The following is a 16,308-nucleotide window of genomic DNA, read 5'->3' on the forward strand; positions in this document are numbered from 1 at the left end:
TATTTGATGCAATGGCACCTGTCGTGTCCCGCTTCCTTTCGGCACTGACCTCATGATGAGGGGGTCTAGACTTTCGCTTTCTTTGGAAGTGTTCCAGGGCTTGCAATTGTGATATCTGTCAGTCATGTTCAAAGCATCACATGTTATGAAGCCACATGTTATGAAGCATTACCGTCCCCATCTTTTTGTATAACATAACTTGGAAAATATGTAGGTATAATTCCAAATCCTAAAAGCGAGAACGCCTGAAACAAACTTGGCATTACAAATATCATTTGTATTTCTAACTCTCCATCTCCATTCTGCATGGCTCAGCATGCTCCTGGTTTACACGATACCATGGCTGGGAGGGTCCCGCTTTGACTGTACTATGTCATCCGCTTCCTGCGAAATGAATCCTTTTAGGACCAAGTGATGAAGGAAGTCCATTGTCCACTCCTGGCATCTTCGATTGGTTGTCTGAATAACATCGTCAGTAAAGGAAATGTATCAGCGATCTAGATGATCTGCTCACGTCGTTTACAGGGGCCCTGAAGTTTTCGCTGATGCGAGGGGGAGGCACCCGTGTTGCTTCGCGTTCCAAATTGTCCCGCGGCGTGTGTTCTCTGATGAATTCGTTTCCCGCAAAGTCCTTCACATTCTCTTCTGAAGTCTCTCCAATGCGCCACATCTCGTATTTCTCTTCGGCTTCGGCTGGAGAATAGTGTCGCTTGAACTCTAGCATATAGCCTGCCATTGGTGCGCCAACGACGTGAATGGCTGTTCCTTTATCAGGATTCGAGATAGAAGGGATAAATATGGAAAAGTGTGCTCTCTGCTTAGCTGAATTTCGAGACGCGATGAGGTACAGTTTCCGAGTAGACATGTTGCGTTGCCGGTGTGAAGGGAAGTTCGAGGGGAAATGTGAAACTTGGAAGAACAAGAGTTTCTAATTTAGGAAATATGTCTGCGTTCGCTGTTTGTCAGATCTGTGACAGTGGCTGATCAGAAAGGAATGGCTACCTAATTGAGGTCACGTGCAGCGCCATCGACACCACAACTGAGCAATAATACTGACACTCTTTGTTGTGGCAATCCATCTTGAGGCACCTTCTTGCCGCCTCGACAGAATCAGGGTATTCAAACTCGTTTAAAACGTCAGCGTCTTGTGGAAAATTGTACTGAATTTTAAAAGAGATGCATTCATATAGCTACTACCAGTCTATCAAAGATGCTTTTAAATGCTCAAATAAAGCCCGAAAGCCTTCCTGACGGGAGCCAGTCGGAGATGAGTTCACTCGCACTATTCTTCAACCATCATGTGTCAAATCGGTCTTTACCTTCACCCTCACAGGTTTGCGCTCTCTCACATCTCACCCGAGCCACATAGCCACCTCCCGTGATATTTGAGGACCTCAATCTTCTTGTCAAATTCGGATCTCGTGTCACAACCAATGGACCGCAGTGTCTCTGGGTGATTAGAAATATTCTTGGCAACACTATTCCAGTACCAGAGTTGTACGGTTGGCGCGTTGATGGCCATGGACTGTTCATATATATGGAGCTCACAAGGGGAGACACATTGCGAAGCCGATGGGACTCGATAGACACTGATGATAAAGAGTTGTTTGCAAAGACCCGAGTCGGATAATGACATAACTGCGAATCGTCGGTGATAATATCTGATCATCCTTTGGTCGGTAAGTTTCCAGTACGAGCTTTCGAGGAACGTACAGCTGATGATAGATATTCCTTAGGGTCGCTGAGCAGTCATCATCTCACAGACTATGTATTAGAGAGCTTTCCACCTGGGAGCTTTCCACCTGGTGGCCCTTTTCAAAGCATCAAGTAGTTTAACGACTGGTTTGCCAGTCTGGCTTGGTCACGCTTCCCAGATGCAGAATCAATCTAAGGTCCGTGGAGGGAATTCCTGCCAGACACTGGCAGTACCAAGTTCACGCACGGTGATCTTCATCGTAGCAACCTAATCGTCTCCTCAACTTCACCTCCCCGAGTTATTGCAGATGTTGACTGGGCGCATAGTGGCTGGTATCCCGAGTGGTGGGAGTTTTGGAAGGCGGCATATACGTCTTTCTATCACGAAGAATGGCGAACTACGTGAATTCTCAAAGTTTTGGAGCCCAGGGATGAGGTGTATGTGGTCTGAGCAGAGTATACAAATGCTATGGGCGCCTTTTGAGTGTAAAGTCCATGAGCCAAAAGCTGACATATGAAGTTTCAGTCTCGGCATGGTGGGGAGCTCAAAGTCGTGCCACGATACTCCAATATCAATAGCCATGAAGAGTACTCAAGAAATGTTGAAACATTCCAAATTTGGCGATGACAATTACTGTAACAATTTTGAAACTCCTTGGACATTTCCGACCTTATAAATTTCTCCCGAGGGTCTCAGGCTACCTCCATCGCTCGGGCGCTACCTTGATCCTTGTGATAAGTCACACAGCTCTGTCTTTCTTGAAATTATGTAGAAAACCTTCCGGACTTCAAAACTTAAGTAGATCCACAGGCTCTAGTAGCTGATCATGACTGAAGACTTTTGACCAGCGAAGCCAAGCGAGAGCTAGGAACTTTACAATACCCCAGTTCACACTAGTCTCTACGAGCTTCAACATGTTTGAACCCTCCAAAGCTTTCGAAAAGTAATACGACAACTTAGATCTCTCTGTTTATATAGTTCTTGCTGCAGAACAATTGGTAGAACCATTTCAACCCCCTGTTGGTGTAGTGGGACCAGCGGCAAGGAAGCGAGAAGTAAACAAGACTAGACCGACTGTCTCCTTGGTCAAACTTCTTGCCAAATAAGTTTGCGCATCCATCAAAAAGGATTGCGATAAATGGGATAAGTTCTGGTTCATGTATGAGCTCAATAGATATGTTTTTAGTTAGTTGGCGGCATTTCAACATTTCAGCCAATTGACAGCTCTTGGCGTGTGTCTTCCTGTCCAGGCATTCTGTCTTAACTTGATATACCTCAACAGGAACGACCATTACACAATCAATCTTAAAAAAACTTCAATTACTCGTGGCATAATTTGATGGTTGGCGGAAATGAAAGATCTTCACATCAGATGACATTTGGCCATTGAGGCTTTTCGGTTACAAGGCACGACATATCCGACGGAACGAACTTAAAAGGTGCGGAGCAGAAGGCCGACACAACTCAACCACATAATAATGTCGATCATAGAGTACACGTAAAAGTCATGGAGTCATTTAATCGTAGGATCCATTTCCCATATGTACATAAAATCCTTTACCATTCCGGAACGCCGATCCATGCAATCTCAATCCGATCGCATTTTCTGCTTTGTTGTCATTGTTGACCACTGCCTCCCCACGTCCACGTAATTCTTCGATGCCTTTTGACCTCTGACCCTCCTCACATACCACGATACCAATCCTAGGACTACAACAACAAAGAAGACAGCTGGTGCATGCCTAGGTCCTCGTCCTGCTGCTGCGACCATGGAATCCTAATCCTCTCGTAAGTCTCGTGACACGTGAGTGAGATCTGGTGACAAACCGAAACAGATTTTGCAGCCAATTTCAACTCCGCTGGCTTGGGCAGCGAAGGAAGAACCATGGGAGGATTGAGACTCGGTTGAGGAGGTGCCATTTTGATTTTGTGACGTGAAAATAGTGAGGTTGAGTGAGAAACCTGGGGAAGGAAAAGGACAGAATGGAAGTGGGAGGGGCAGTGGCTATATACCGACCGGATAAAGTCGTATGCCCGCCCACAGTAGCATCTTATAGTGCATTGTTTATCTGATTACCGAGTGGAGTATAGAGTTAATGAGAGTGTCAGATGATGAGATGAACAATCAGATGCCGGAAACTCTGTTTTGTTTGGGATATGTGACCCACGTGACCAGAACAAGGAGCTTCCTACCAGTATGATCCAGGCCAATCCTGTTCTCGGAAACCCTTCCCTTTATGCGCGATGTCAAAGTCCAATGCCGGTCTCGTACAAATTAATCCAGTCATCGACAGCCGATGTTGTTCCAGGCTCCCATCTCAACCCCTTTCCTTCCATTGCGCCGCTTCCCAATCCCAGCATTCATCTGCTTGACAGGAGCCCCATCCTCACTCTCTCCAACATTCCGAGTAAAGATTTTCTTCTGCTCTCTTCTGAGCTCTCGGATGGATGTTTTTTGCCTCTTTAATGCACCGGTGAGGCAGAGGCCAAGGATGAGTACGTAGAGCCCGACGACGAGCGGAACCCAGACGGAAGGATCTTTCATGAATGGCGGAACAATTTTCTAGAGAGTATTAATAATTGGGAAATCTCTAACATGATAGGAGGCTTCTTACGAGAAACCGCTCTTTCAGTGTTATCTTTGCGTCCATCTTCAACTCCAGCAATGTGAGGTCTGGGTCGTTGAGTCGCTGTCAGCAGTAGGGATGGATATCAACAAATTTTTGCTAATAAACAATGGACTAGTTCTTGAGGAGGAAGGAGATCGAAACGGGCAACTTGGTGACTTTTTCTAGACATTTATGTCTCAACAAAGCAATTGAAAAAGGTAAGGAACGACCCACGTGATTCTTCGGACCGGAATAACAAAGTAGCGGCCCAGCTTCTATGTGTTTGGAAACAGCAATCAAAACACTGTCCCATATTGTTTCCTAGAGTTAACGCTCCACTCATGACCTTATAGCTTTTAATGACTTTACGGCCGCATAGTACAATCCTCAGATGCTCCAGATATACCGCCCGTCGCTACCATGGATGATCTGAACGGACTCGACTGGTCCTCCACCTCAAACACCCATACAACAAAACCCCCCCAAGGCACAGGAAACTACTACCCAACACTCCGCCCTACACCACCTCCCCAACTCTCTGGTCGAAGTACCCCCCTTTCAGCTCAAGGTTCTGGCACGTTCAAAGCTCCCCCAAAACCGTTTGCGCCGCCCCCAAAATCATCGACCCCAGACAGCTTCTCCAATCTCGTGTCCTTTGGTTCGAGCAAGACCAATACGCTCACGCTACAGCAGCAGCAGGAGAAGATACAAGCGGAGAAGAGGAAAGCAGAGGAAGAGAAAAGGAAGCAATACGATGCACAATTTGGAGGCGGACAAGCTTGGGATCGTCTAGGCGCCGGAACGCCGCCCATTGCATCTACCTCTCGCAGTACGACACCTGCATTCAAGCCACTCCCTTCGAGCTTTGCACGTGCAAATTCCCCAGCTACGGATGGCACAAAAAGTCCTGCAAGTGGTGGAGATGATGATCTGTTTGCGGCATTCAATGCGGACGCCCCCGTCGATAGCTCGAGTCATTACCCTCCACCTTCGAATATTAGCAGCGGTCGAAATACACCTGGGTTTGCGGCAAAGAAGCCTTTGGACCTGACGCAGCCAAATGCATGGGAGCAACCAGGCACATTGGGCGATGACGACGATCCTTTTGGGCTTGGTATGAAACCTTTGAATGTCCCAGCACCTATACCTACGGTTGGAGACGACGATGATTTCCTGGGGGACCTGGGTAAGCCTGTCGAGGAAGTCAGGAGGGTAAGTCCACCGAAACAGATTGCGCCTGAGCCAGAATCAGAACCGGAATCGGACGATCCTTGGGACAAAGCAGTGGCTGAATTAGTAGACATGGGTTTTTCCGCAGAACAATCAAGGAGGGCACTGACAGAAAGTGGTTCTGGTCTTGATATACAGGCTGCCGTGGGTTGGATTTTGAACGATGCACATAGACAAGCGAAACAAAAACAACAAGGTGGGCGGGAATCGAGCCGGAATGGATCATCAAATGGTGATAGGCGAGAAGCTTCGAGGGATGCTGGAAGAAGTGACAGTCCAGCCTGGATGAGAGAAGAAAGTCGGGATGCGTCGCAATCTCGGCGGCAGGATAATCGATCACCAAATGGAGAGACGGATATCACGAAAGCAGCTGCGGCCATGGGCACCAATTTGTTCAAGACCGCAAATTCTTTATGGAAAACGTCTCAAAAGAAGGTCGCGAAAGCTATGAATGAGTTCCAACAAGAAGCAGATCCCAGCCAGCCGAAATGGATGCGAGAAGCAGCCGAGCGGGAGCAAGCAGAGAGAAAGGCAGCAGCAGAAGGGAGAGGCAGGAAAGCTCAACCTGTTGCTGAAGTTACAGACGAGGCTCTCATGTTAGAAGGTGGTGGTAGACCTCCACCAAGGAAAGCGAAACCAGCTGAGCAACGATTTCAATCGAGCTCGAACTCTTCACGTGATCAATCACCAGCAATGCCCAAGCCGCCCCCTGAACGGGTAACACCTAGATGGCAACAAAGTGTATCAGCGCCAGATCCAAGGTTACGAGTCACGAAGCAAGCCATTGAAGAGCAATCCGCTCAGGCATATGTCAGTCCTGCACGGCGGAAGAAGGCTACGCACCAACCTCCTCCTGAACCGGAAGTTGATCTTTTCTCCCCGACACCGTCGAAGCCAGTGTTACCAGTTCAACCAGCTCGCACATCACAAAGACCTTCTCCCGTACCCTCGAAGCCATCAACTCCGATACCAACGCGTCCGAAAGCACCAGCCAGACAAATACCATCTCTTTCTCCAACCGCTCTTGCAAACTCGAATCAACATCGCCTAGCTGGAACCGCCCATTTCAAACGTGGCGACTATGCGTCCGCTCACCAGTCTTATACATCGTCTTTATCTGTGCTTCCAGAAAGCCATCCTATAACCATAATCTTGCTTTGCAACCGTGCCTTAACCAGTCTGAAAACCGGTGTCCCCAAGTCCGCAGTGAGCGACTCTGATGCAGCCCTCGCCTTGATTGGCGTCTCTCGAGGCGATGGTGAGACCATCGATTTGGGGCCTGGCGAAGGTAGTGGCGCCAAAGACATGAAAGAATTCTACGGCAAAGCCCTGATGCGAAAGGCGGAGGCGCTTGAGCAAATGGAGCGCTGGAAAGATGCAGGCGATGTCTGGAAGATGTGCGTCGAGCATGGAGTTGGTGCCTCGACTGCCATTCAAGGTCGCACAAGGTGTGAAAAGGCCCTCGCCCCCAAACTGCCGCCTTCTCGCACTGCCACGCCCAAAGCAGCACCGAGACCAGCGCCACGTCCATCTGCATTATCAGATCTCGGCTCGGGTGGTGGTGACTCTGCTGCTGTGAAGAGACTCCGTGAAGCCAATGCCAATGCAGAAAAAGCCGATGACGAGAAGTTTGCTTTGAGTGATCAGGTTGAAGCGAGGATCGGCGCGTGGAAGAATGGTAAAGAGGATAATCTTCGCGCGTTGATTGGGAGTTTAGAAAATGTCATGTGGGAAGGGAGTGGTTGGAAGAAGGTCGGTTTGCATGAGTTGGTATTGAACAACAAGGTCAAGATCCATTACATGAAGGCAATTGGAAAGACCCATCCCGACAAGGTAAGCTCTTCCACTATTTCTATTATCTTGGAGTTGTTCTCGGCGCATCTACACTCGAAATCGAATACCTCCGAGTTTAGCATGAGTATTGTACTAACAGCAGCTAGTTACCGCAAGACGCTTCCACCGAGGTCAAGATGATCGCAGCTCTTGTGTTTGCCGCCCTGAACGAGAGCTGGGACTCTTTCAAGAAGCAGAACGGCATGTAGAGTCCACACGAGATGGAAATCACAATACTAGATACCCTTATTTCAAATATCGTGCAGCACATGCTGGCCAAGTGACTTCCACCTGGCTTCAACCTGGCTTCGGCTTCCGACTGGATTGTATTACATGATGTCAAGGCCATCGTCAGTACAACAACTGTTGATGTGAACACGGGCTTACTCCGGCTCTTCAAATTCATGTGAGGTACAGCTCTCACGTTTCAATATCCTAACCAGCCTCTTTTGCCGGAATTAATATTTTCTTGTTTTTATTGCAACCAAAGGTTGACAAGCACGCACGGTATTCAATCCTGCATCCGGACCTATTGTCCGGCGATGGCTGCCAATGGCTGAAGCTCTCAAAACCAACATCCACAAGGCCAATTGCATCTAATCACATGTCTGCTTTGGCGGCTATGCAGCTTCTTATCTGAGCCACACAGGCTTGTCGTTATGTCTTCCTTCAGGCAGTCAATCGGCCGCGAGCCATCATGGTGTTGGTCTTCAGCTCATGCTTGGATTTCTGCTGTCTTCAACTTCACAGGCTTGAAGTGTCATCCAGGCTTTTCACTTCTCAGTAGTTCTTCACCAGGTCAGTTCACGCAGTAGAACTTTACACATGGCTAGCTAATGCCGCGCAGCTCCATTTGACAAGCATGAATGATCCTAGCCCCAAGCTTGATTACGGCATCTGGGACGCAAAATACAATCGGCCCATCGTAGATGGCAAGGTCACAAACCCACATACCGGCGAGATCGAAGATGCAGGTCCGATGCTCGTCGCAGGTTTACCAAGCATTCAAGCATCATGGTTCAATATTTCTTCGACAGGGACTTGGAGATCTGTCCATGCGCCTATTCACTGTCCAATCGACGACTTGCTCTGCGCTGTAATTTCCCACGTCAAGGACGGTCTATATACCATTGAAAGCCTCAATGCAAGCACCTATTCCTTAACGGTGGTCTGCTCGAGCAGCCAGAGTACGGCAGACTTTCACCACACAATATCCACGATGAGGGCGACCTTCGACCAGTCAAGACCTGATGACACTGTCTATCCGTTGCCAAATTGAAAGTTGCGCGATCTGAGATTTGGAAGTCAAGCAGGAGTGGCCGTGATGGCTGATCACTAAATTGGATCTGGTATCACAGTGGTGTGGGAGCCCGATCACTTCTACTGTCATGCCCGCTGAGCAAATTACCTACGGCTGCTACACCCTCTCCTTGACAATCGATCTACAGTGCAAGGACTTCACATCGGTTGAAACTGTTTCTCTATTGATGTTGTGGTCATCGGTACTTGTGATGTGATGATTACCGCACTGTGCTCGTTCTTTTGATTAGTGTCCTGTGCTCGATTTTTGCCTCATATTTCGTGCGGAGAAGTTTCTCCGCAGATTCTTTTTCTGCCACAGTTGTTCATTTGCATTTGCCGTCGTTCCTTTGTTGAATTTCCGAGTCCGCAACCGTCGTAACCTTAGGCCAAACAAGCTTCATTCTTTGTCAGTATGTGTTGCATCAGGTATGGAAACCCAACCCTTGTGATTCTTTCAGTCCTCTTGCTCAATGACTTCTCTCTACAATGAGGCAGGGAAGCGTCCGAGGGTAAACAAAGCCTGCTGGAGACAATATCACAAATTTTCTAAGCTTTCTTTGAGCACAAATTGTCAGGAAGTTTTTAATTATCCATCCAAGAGTTTCGCGTATAACTTAGAAGCAACCGCATTTGCAACGTCGCGCCGTCAGGGAAACAGATCAAAAAGCTTCGTCCAACAAAGCAGTCATGATGGGCGAAGAAAGGCCCAGTCTCAGGACTATCTATGCTCAAGGTGAATATAAGGTCTTCCTGGAAAAGCTCTTACCAACGTCACCTGAAAGCGAATTTGATGACTTTCGAAAAGGACTTGGAGCCAGCAACGAACAAATAGAACTTTTACTGGAGCTGGTCAACCTCGCATTCAAAAACGCACACCTCTCCAATTACGACTCATTGGAAGACCCCGAGGCCAAGAGCAGACTGAAAGACGCAGTGGCGGAACCTGTCCTATGGCTTGACCAAAATCTGCCTGAAGTACCAACTTGGTTTACCAATAAGTGGTGCACACATATCATGGAACTGATGTGGAGGCGTAAAGATGCAGAACTGGCTGATGAGAGAGCGAAAGTGAGGAATGAAAAGCTACCAGAGACTGTTGATTCCGTGGAAACGCCTGAGTCGGGTGCTGCACCGTTCTCGAAGAGTTACAAGGCTCCTCCAGCCCTGCCAGACGCAATGATACGAGTCAAGGTTTTCAGCGACAGAAGGGATAAAGACCTGGAAATGGTTTTTGGATTACCTATCAAGAAGTTCCTTCTTCCAGGTAAATCGCCTGACGAGTTCTCGAGCTACTCATATGATATCTTCGTCAGAGACTTCGAGAAGGCGATCAATCAAGATTTGGGCTGTAGTTTACCTCGTATAACAATTCTTCAGGGGACTCTAGGATACTTGAATCAGGATGAACGATTCATGTCTTTTTACGGACAGCAAAGCTTCGAGTCTGCCCTGATGTTCCTCTTTGGCATCCCAGGTAATGACAATATACTGTGCTTCATTTATCGAAGAGAGACAGAGGACGCGAGGAATGCGAGACTTAAAGTGGCACAGAAATATTCCGAGAATGCATCTGTACCTGCTACTGGTTCAACAAGTCGATCGAATTTGTCCAACGTATCGATCAACGGGGCGTCACTTGGTAGAGGCACAAAAGTACGAAGCAGGAAGCGGACATCACCTCCTCCAAGTCCTGCTCCACGGAGACCGCTTCCACCTCTGCCTGGTCCGGAGCGAGAACGAGGTTCCAGACGCCGACAACTTGCAAAGAGTTTGGACGCTGTGGCGCCAATCCAACCGACAAAAGCCGGCGAAGAAGCAAGTAGCATCATCACGACGGCGAAGGGCCTCAACAAGCCACTGCCACCGATTCCGATTGACAAGCTTCAAACCCCTGATAAAGCTCAGTCTTTCGAACCAGCTACCTCGCGAGCAAAGTCTGGAAGCAAAATTCCCATAAGAGGGGCTTCAATACCACATAAGACCACAACAGGGACGAATGATCAGACAGCAGCTACTTCTACCTCAGGAATCGCAGCGCGTAAACCATTTTTGGTGAAGGGGGCCAGCCTGAGTTCCGGTAAGCATTTACCAGCCAAGGTAACAACTCGAATTGCCCAACCAGCAAACACGCAGAGTCCAGCACCACTCGCACAGCACACAAAACGAGCTTCGGATGCGGGCAATAGGATGAATCCAAATGTTAGTAATCTGCCTTTCGGGAGTGAAGTTGTCCCTCGGATAGACCCAACACCGATTTCAAAGAATGGTGGCATTCGACGCGGAGGAACCAGGAAATTTGGAACTAATACTCCCTTCAACAATGACTCCAGCGACAACCGAAGACGCACAAAAACGTCAAGACCACACCCATTCCTACGATCTGTCGAAGCAAAGAAAACTCCGAATGTCGTAAATCCACAAGATGGGCCTTCTCGCATATCTAGCCAGCGGGCAGAACGTGAACGTTGGGAAACATCAACAAATCCCGAAGACCACACCCGTCGATCTTTGGTCAAGCGAAAACAGCCAAATATGATTGAAGCCGTAATGACGGCAGCGAAGAGACGAGTTTCATTTATGTTGTCTCCTAAATCGCCGACATCACCAAACCTCTCTGATGTCCAGGAGATAATTGACCAGAGCCCGGCACCTGGAGATCCATTAACTCCTCCACCTAATCAGCCGGATCAAGAGACCGGGCGAGTATCAACTTCCACAGCACTATCACGCATTACTAGTACGATACGGGACAAGGAAGTCGTAGTGAATCCCGCGAAGAAGAAAACGCTGGGTCTTCTGAAAGTGTCCAAACCACGACTCGCTTCAAAGGCTGATCGATTTGGTGCTCAAGATAAGCGCTATCCACATTTGTACACTGAAATAGCGAGACACTCGTATAGAAAAGGAGGAGATGAGTTTGTCGACACTCGAGCTGAGCCGACAGATGCAAAGGATATAGAGGAAATACGTGGCCTCGGGGAGGTTGACGGCAACGAAACCGGTGATGAGGATGACTCCAAGACCCCGGCAGACTACATGGTTGAGCAGTAAGTCTCTGATGATTGAAGTGTGACACTTAAACCCGCTGACCAAAACAAGATTTCAGAAGATGCAAAACATGCCAGAATTGACACAAATGCATGATCACGGGGATGGCATCGACCCCCATGGCAGAAGCCCTTGGGAAGCATGCTGCGAACTGTTCCAAATCGACCCCACCAAAACATCCATAGACGAGCGAGTAAGTGTTACTGGTCTTAAGACTCCAATCTACCAGTACCAGGCCTTTGGTGTATACTGGCAGATGAGAAATTCTAGAGACATCGGTGGAGGCTTTGTAGCTGACGAGATGGGATTGGGCAAAACACTCTCGTTTCTCGCATACATCGTAGTCGAGCGACAACTTGCCTTCCTATGGGAACAAGTTGAGAAGTCACGCGCGCAGAAAAGTGGCACAGATGGAACGCATCTGCAGCCTGGAGAAGCAGGACTAGATGCTGTATGTCCAAGTATGGGGTTCTATGGAAAAGGCTGGATCGCTTGTCCCTGCGCTTCGCCTGTTACTTCAGCACTTGCTGCCAAACCTGGTGTCCGCTTGGCAATCGTCCCTCCCTCGCTAGTGCCCACATGGGTTGAGCAGTGGGATACACATGTTGATATTGTGAACACGCTTTTGCAGATGTCACTGGTCATCGCTCATGATGGAAGTAACCCGACAACACTAGATGGAAAGATGGACAACCGTGATGGGCGACATCCAGCCGTCATGAGAAGAGTCCAAGCCAACAGGATCAATTTTACTCAACGAGCACGCAACACTGATGTACATTTCTTTCCAGACCAAGCTCAGGTTGGGCAAGAACGCATCCTCGTTGTCACGACACGAGACCACTACAACAAGACTTGGGCCACCAAATTCGAATACAAAACTCAAATCATGCCAGAAGACAAAAACGGCGTGGAAGACTTGTACAAGGGCAAGAGTCCTGGCGTTGTCTATGGTATCGCGATGATTGATGAATGCCACGAAGACTGGCAGAAAAACAAAGGCCGGTCAGCAATTGCAGCCAGCCTCCCCAAATACGGTCGTCCGTTCGTGTGGGGCTACTCTGGTACACCACTGAATGCCACACCCAGATCCATTGAAGGCATACTCTGGGCGATCGAAAGTCTATGGCCAAAGCGTGATCGCAGTGATAAAACTAGGACTGGGTTAGAACAAGAGCAAGACTCGGATTTATGGAGGTACTGTTGGAAAACGCTGAACAATATTTGTGTTGAGTTCGAAAGTGAGGTTAAGAAGGGATCGGGTAATCAAATCATCTTTCAGGATTTTTACTTACGCTATAAACCATTCCTTACACTGCTCATGATTAGACGCACCACCGACACAACCTGGTTTGGACATCCCCTCATCAGGCTCATGCCGCACGTTCATCAAGACATTATTCTCGCGCATAATACTCAGTATGATGAGAAGATCGAACAGTTCAGATGGCTGATTAATGCCGAGATTGAAGAAAAGCTTGGTGCGATGAGGAAAGAGTGGCGGAGCGGAAACCCTACGACGACTGCGAAGATGCCAGTGAAATTCTCCTTCAATTCTGAGACAAGACTTCGGTACAAAGAGCGATTGTTCGCCACATTCCCCTATCTCTCAGTTCTCGGGGCCATCAGCCATCCTGACCACCTGGACTTGACAGTCGAAGAACTCAAGAAGTTCAGAGGTGTTGACGAGAAGCGGAATCCGTACTACAAGCACCTGAAGAATATTACCGAAACGAGTGCAAAGATGATGTGGTTGTACAACTTTATCAATGAGTTGGACAAGACAGAGGATGTGAATGGCGAGGAACAAAAGGTGGTCATCATAAGCGAGTTCAACCAAGTGGCTTTCATCCTCAAATTGGTAAGTACCGAGCACGCTATGCAAGTCTTTCGAACTTAGATTAACGAGCTATAGTGGATCGAGAGACATTTGAAAGGCAAGAACGGTCGTGTCGGCATCATCTATGCTGGTCAACGACCCCGAGATCGTAAAGCAGCAATCGAAGCTTTCACCGACGCCAAAGACCACAAGAAAGAGCGCAAGCAAAAAGCAAACTACCAATTCCTAGTTGGAACCACGCGCATCATTGGTGCGGGTCTACAGCTTACCCGATCCTGTAACGTGGTAATCATGGAACCAGACTACGAATTCCACCGCGAGTTGCAGGGTTACGCACGAGTGCATCGTATAGGACAGAAGAATCCAGAGTCTCGCTCGTACAGACTTATTGATGCGCTGGATCCGATCGAACAGTCTATACTTAAGAGACAGACTGCGAGGGGTGAATTTCCTGGACGGCTTGAGGAAGCTGACGAGCGCGATGTCGAGCCTGTTAATGAGATGGAAGAGTTGCTCAACTTATTCCCAGATGTACCACAATACGACACGGTGGAAGAGAGGAAGAATACTTATTCGTATAGCGCTGATACATATGACGACTACAAAGAGCCGGGGCCTGAACGGCAAGACGAGAAGAAGGAAGAACATCCATATACTGATGACATTTATGATGAGTATAGAGAAGCTGAGCCAGAAGATATTCACGAAGATACTAGAGCCATGCTGTCGGATTCTCGATTACCAAGGAGGGGAGTGTCAAGGAACTTGCAAGCGCACTATTATCCGAGCTCCTTTCTCCAAGGCTTTGATGGAAATCGAACGTCTTCAATCGACTAGAAGAACATTCTAGAGGAGCCCGAATGTATTCATTTGGTCAGCGTCGGCGGTACGAGATCTAGCAGCGCAAATTGGAGTCTGGGAGTTATGTTGTTTATGCATAGATAGGATACAAATGAATAGAGATGTCACACTTGAGCAGAGCACCATCAACATTTAGTCTCGGCTAAAAAGGGGGCGGGGTACATTGACTAGCTCCTATTTTGCTATTCCGCCACCAAACAAAACTTGAGATCAATGCATCTTGCTATTTGCTACGAATTCCCGACTTGACAATATTGGTGCATTCACAGTAGTACTACTCTGTGACACAGACTAGTGCCATTTTAAAGTTTTAAGGAATGCTGTACGTATACATCAGCCAATCAGTGGTGATCACGCGCCAAAAACTCAACCTCGAGACATCTGACAATTGCCTCGCCGGAATCTCACGTTGAGTGCAACTCCATGATTACACAAAGATCTCCTTTCAAAAAAATTACCACAAAGCAGCATGCCACCTCTGACGACTGATACAATCCGATGAAACCGGATGGAGCGAGGGACTGAACTTCTTGTATGCTCGAATAGAAACGTGCCTGATCCGCCAAGAATCTCGAGCATCTCATTTCTCCTCCCTATCCAAGCATGACGCACGATTCGGCTGCTCCGGCAGCAAATACTGGGCATACCAGCCACTCAAACACATTTACAGATCACTCACACGTATGAAACCCACCTCATCTAGCCGTCTTCGTTAGCTGTGTACTCATGCCAGCCAGCAACACAAGGATCATCATCACAACGACAGCCATCATCATGAGCACCATTCACACCACCATCAGGAACATCACCACCACCATCATCCAATCTTTGACCCCGACGCCGGTATGCCTCTCCCAATAGACGACTCACCGACCGGCCGACCTGCACCACCAAACTATGGCGCTATCACAGGTCGACGAGGGTCACGTACTGTTCATGGCTCGAGAGCGTTTGAGGATGATCTATTGAGTGGGTTGCAGTATATGTTTCCTACAGTGCTTTTATGTTTGTTTATTTTCATGGTGTTGTATTTCTTTTCTTATGTCTAGCATATCTGGGCGTGTTTTTGTATTTAGGAACTTAGGCCGGCGTCGGGGATTGGGAGAAAAGGCGTATGCTCAGGAGAAGATGGCGTTGCTTGACCGACTGGGTACGAATGGAACAAAATTGTGTACGGAAAATGGACATGGATACCAGTAGTCATAATCGTTATATTGGTACAATCCGAAGCCCCCAATGTGACCAGCTAAGATACATCGAACATCATTCAGGAGACACCAGGAAAGGTAACGCCGTGTGCGGACCGATCACATCAACCCAATCGTCACATCACCCTTTACTCTCGCGTAGAGATCGACCTGAAAACACAACATTAGCAAATAGGCATCATTTACACTTTTCCCTCCCATGATCTTCTCAGCCCTCTCCGGAACATCACAATCTAGACTCACCTCAACCTCCAAATCCAACTCAATCTTAATGCTCAAACTGCTATCCCCAACAGGCTTATACGGACGGTCCTTAATCCTCGACTCGCGAATGGCAGCAGGTCTATACCCCTCAGCCCGAGGAGGTAACATGTACTGCCTGCTCTCGGCGCCGTATTGTGGTTGTTGGACTGCGGCGGCGGCGGATTTCTGCGCGACGATTTGCTGATCTTGTTCTTCGTCGTAAGGGGACTGGGCGCTTGCCTGTTGTTGGGTTTGTTCTTGGGTTGCCATTTTGATTGATAGGTTTTTGAGATGGTTGGGTAGGGTGGATTATGAGCTGCTGGTGGGCTTGTTAGAGAGGTGAGCTGGGTATAGCAACGACAGATGCTTAGGTTTTTGTCTGGTAGGCAAGATATGCTGGAGTGGAGAGGAGAAAGTAATCATCTTCACATACCTTCT

General features: G+C 48.1%; 6 protein-coding genes across 6 annotated transcripts; 2 read left to right on the forward strand and 4 right to left on the reverse strand.

The window, feature by feature from the left end:
* Positions 1–162: 162 nt before the first annotated feature.
* On the reverse strand, positions 163–951 carry ONS95_014941 (uncharacterized protein). Its single transcript, XM_058508625.1, has 2 exons — positions 515–951; positions 163–459 (listed from the first exon to the last, which is right to left on the reverse strand). The coding sequence occupies exons 1-2, from the start codon at positions 863–865 to the stop codon at positions 328–330; spliced, it is 483 nt and encodes a 160-aa protein (XP_058356312.1). The 5' UTR covers positions 866–951; the 3' UTR covers positions 163–327.
* A 2,333-nt stretch (positions 952–3,284) lies between these two features.
* On the reverse strand, positions 3,285–3,616 carry ONS95_014942 (uncharacterized protein; the record flags this gene model as incomplete). The annotated part of the gene is made up of 2 exons (XM_058508626.1): positions 3,285–3,473; positions 3,524–3,616. 2 exons carry the CDS (start codon positions 3,614–3,616, stop codon positions 3,285–3,287), a joined length of 282 nt encoding a protein of 93 aa, XP_058356313.1.
* Positions 3,617–3,980: 364 nt separating this feature from the next.
* ONS95_014943 (uncharacterized protein) lies at positions 3,981–4,347 on the reverse strand (the record flags this gene model as incomplete). Its single annotated transcript, XM_058508627.1, has 2 exons — positions 3,981–4,259; positions 4,312–4,347. The coding sequence occupies 2 exons, from the start codon at positions 4,345–4,347 to the stop codon at positions 3,981–3,983; spliced, it is 315 nt and encodes a 104-aa protein (XP_058356314.1).
* A 3,883-nt stretch (positions 4,348–8,230) lies between these two features.
* On the forward strand, positions 8,231–8,647 carry ONS95_014944 (uncharacterized protein; the record flags this gene model as incomplete). Its single annotated transcript, XM_058508628.1, has 1 exon — positions 8,231–8,647. The coding sequence occupies one exon, from the start codon at positions 8,231–8,233 to the stop codon at positions 8,645–8,647; it is 417 nt and encodes a 138-aa protein (XP_058356315.1).
* Positions 8,648–9,357: 710 nt separating this feature from the next.
* Positions 9,358–14,395, forward strand: ONS95_014945 (uncharacterized protein; the record flags this gene model as incomplete). The annotated part of the gene is made up of 3 exons (XM_058508629.1): positions 9,358–11,717; positions 11,770–13,579; positions 13,634–14,395. The coding sequence occupies 3 exons, from the start codon at positions 9,358–9,360 to the stop codon at positions 14,393–14,395; spliced, it is 4,932 nt and encodes a 1,643-aa protein (XP_058356316.1).
* A 1,331-nt stretch (positions 14,396–15,726) lies between these two features.
* ONS95_014946 (uncharacterized protein) lies at positions 15,727–16,140 on the reverse strand (the record flags this gene model as incomplete). Its single annotated transcript, XM_058508630.1, has 1 exon — positions 15,727–16,140. The coding sequence occupies one exon, from the start codon at positions 16,138–16,140 to the stop codon at positions 15,727–15,729; it is 414 nt and encodes a 137-aa protein (XP_058356317.1).
* Positions 16,141–16,308: the final 168 nt, after the last annotated feature.

This window comes from Cadophora gregata (assembly GCF_030347475.1).
Source record: "Cadophora gregata isolate MNR1 chromosome Unknown scaffold_9, whole genome shotgun sequence".
In the NCBI taxonomy this organism is placed as follows: domain Eukaryota; kingdom Fungi; phylum Ascomycota; class Leotiomycetes; order Helotiales; family Ploettnerulaceae; genus Cadophora; species Cadophora gregata.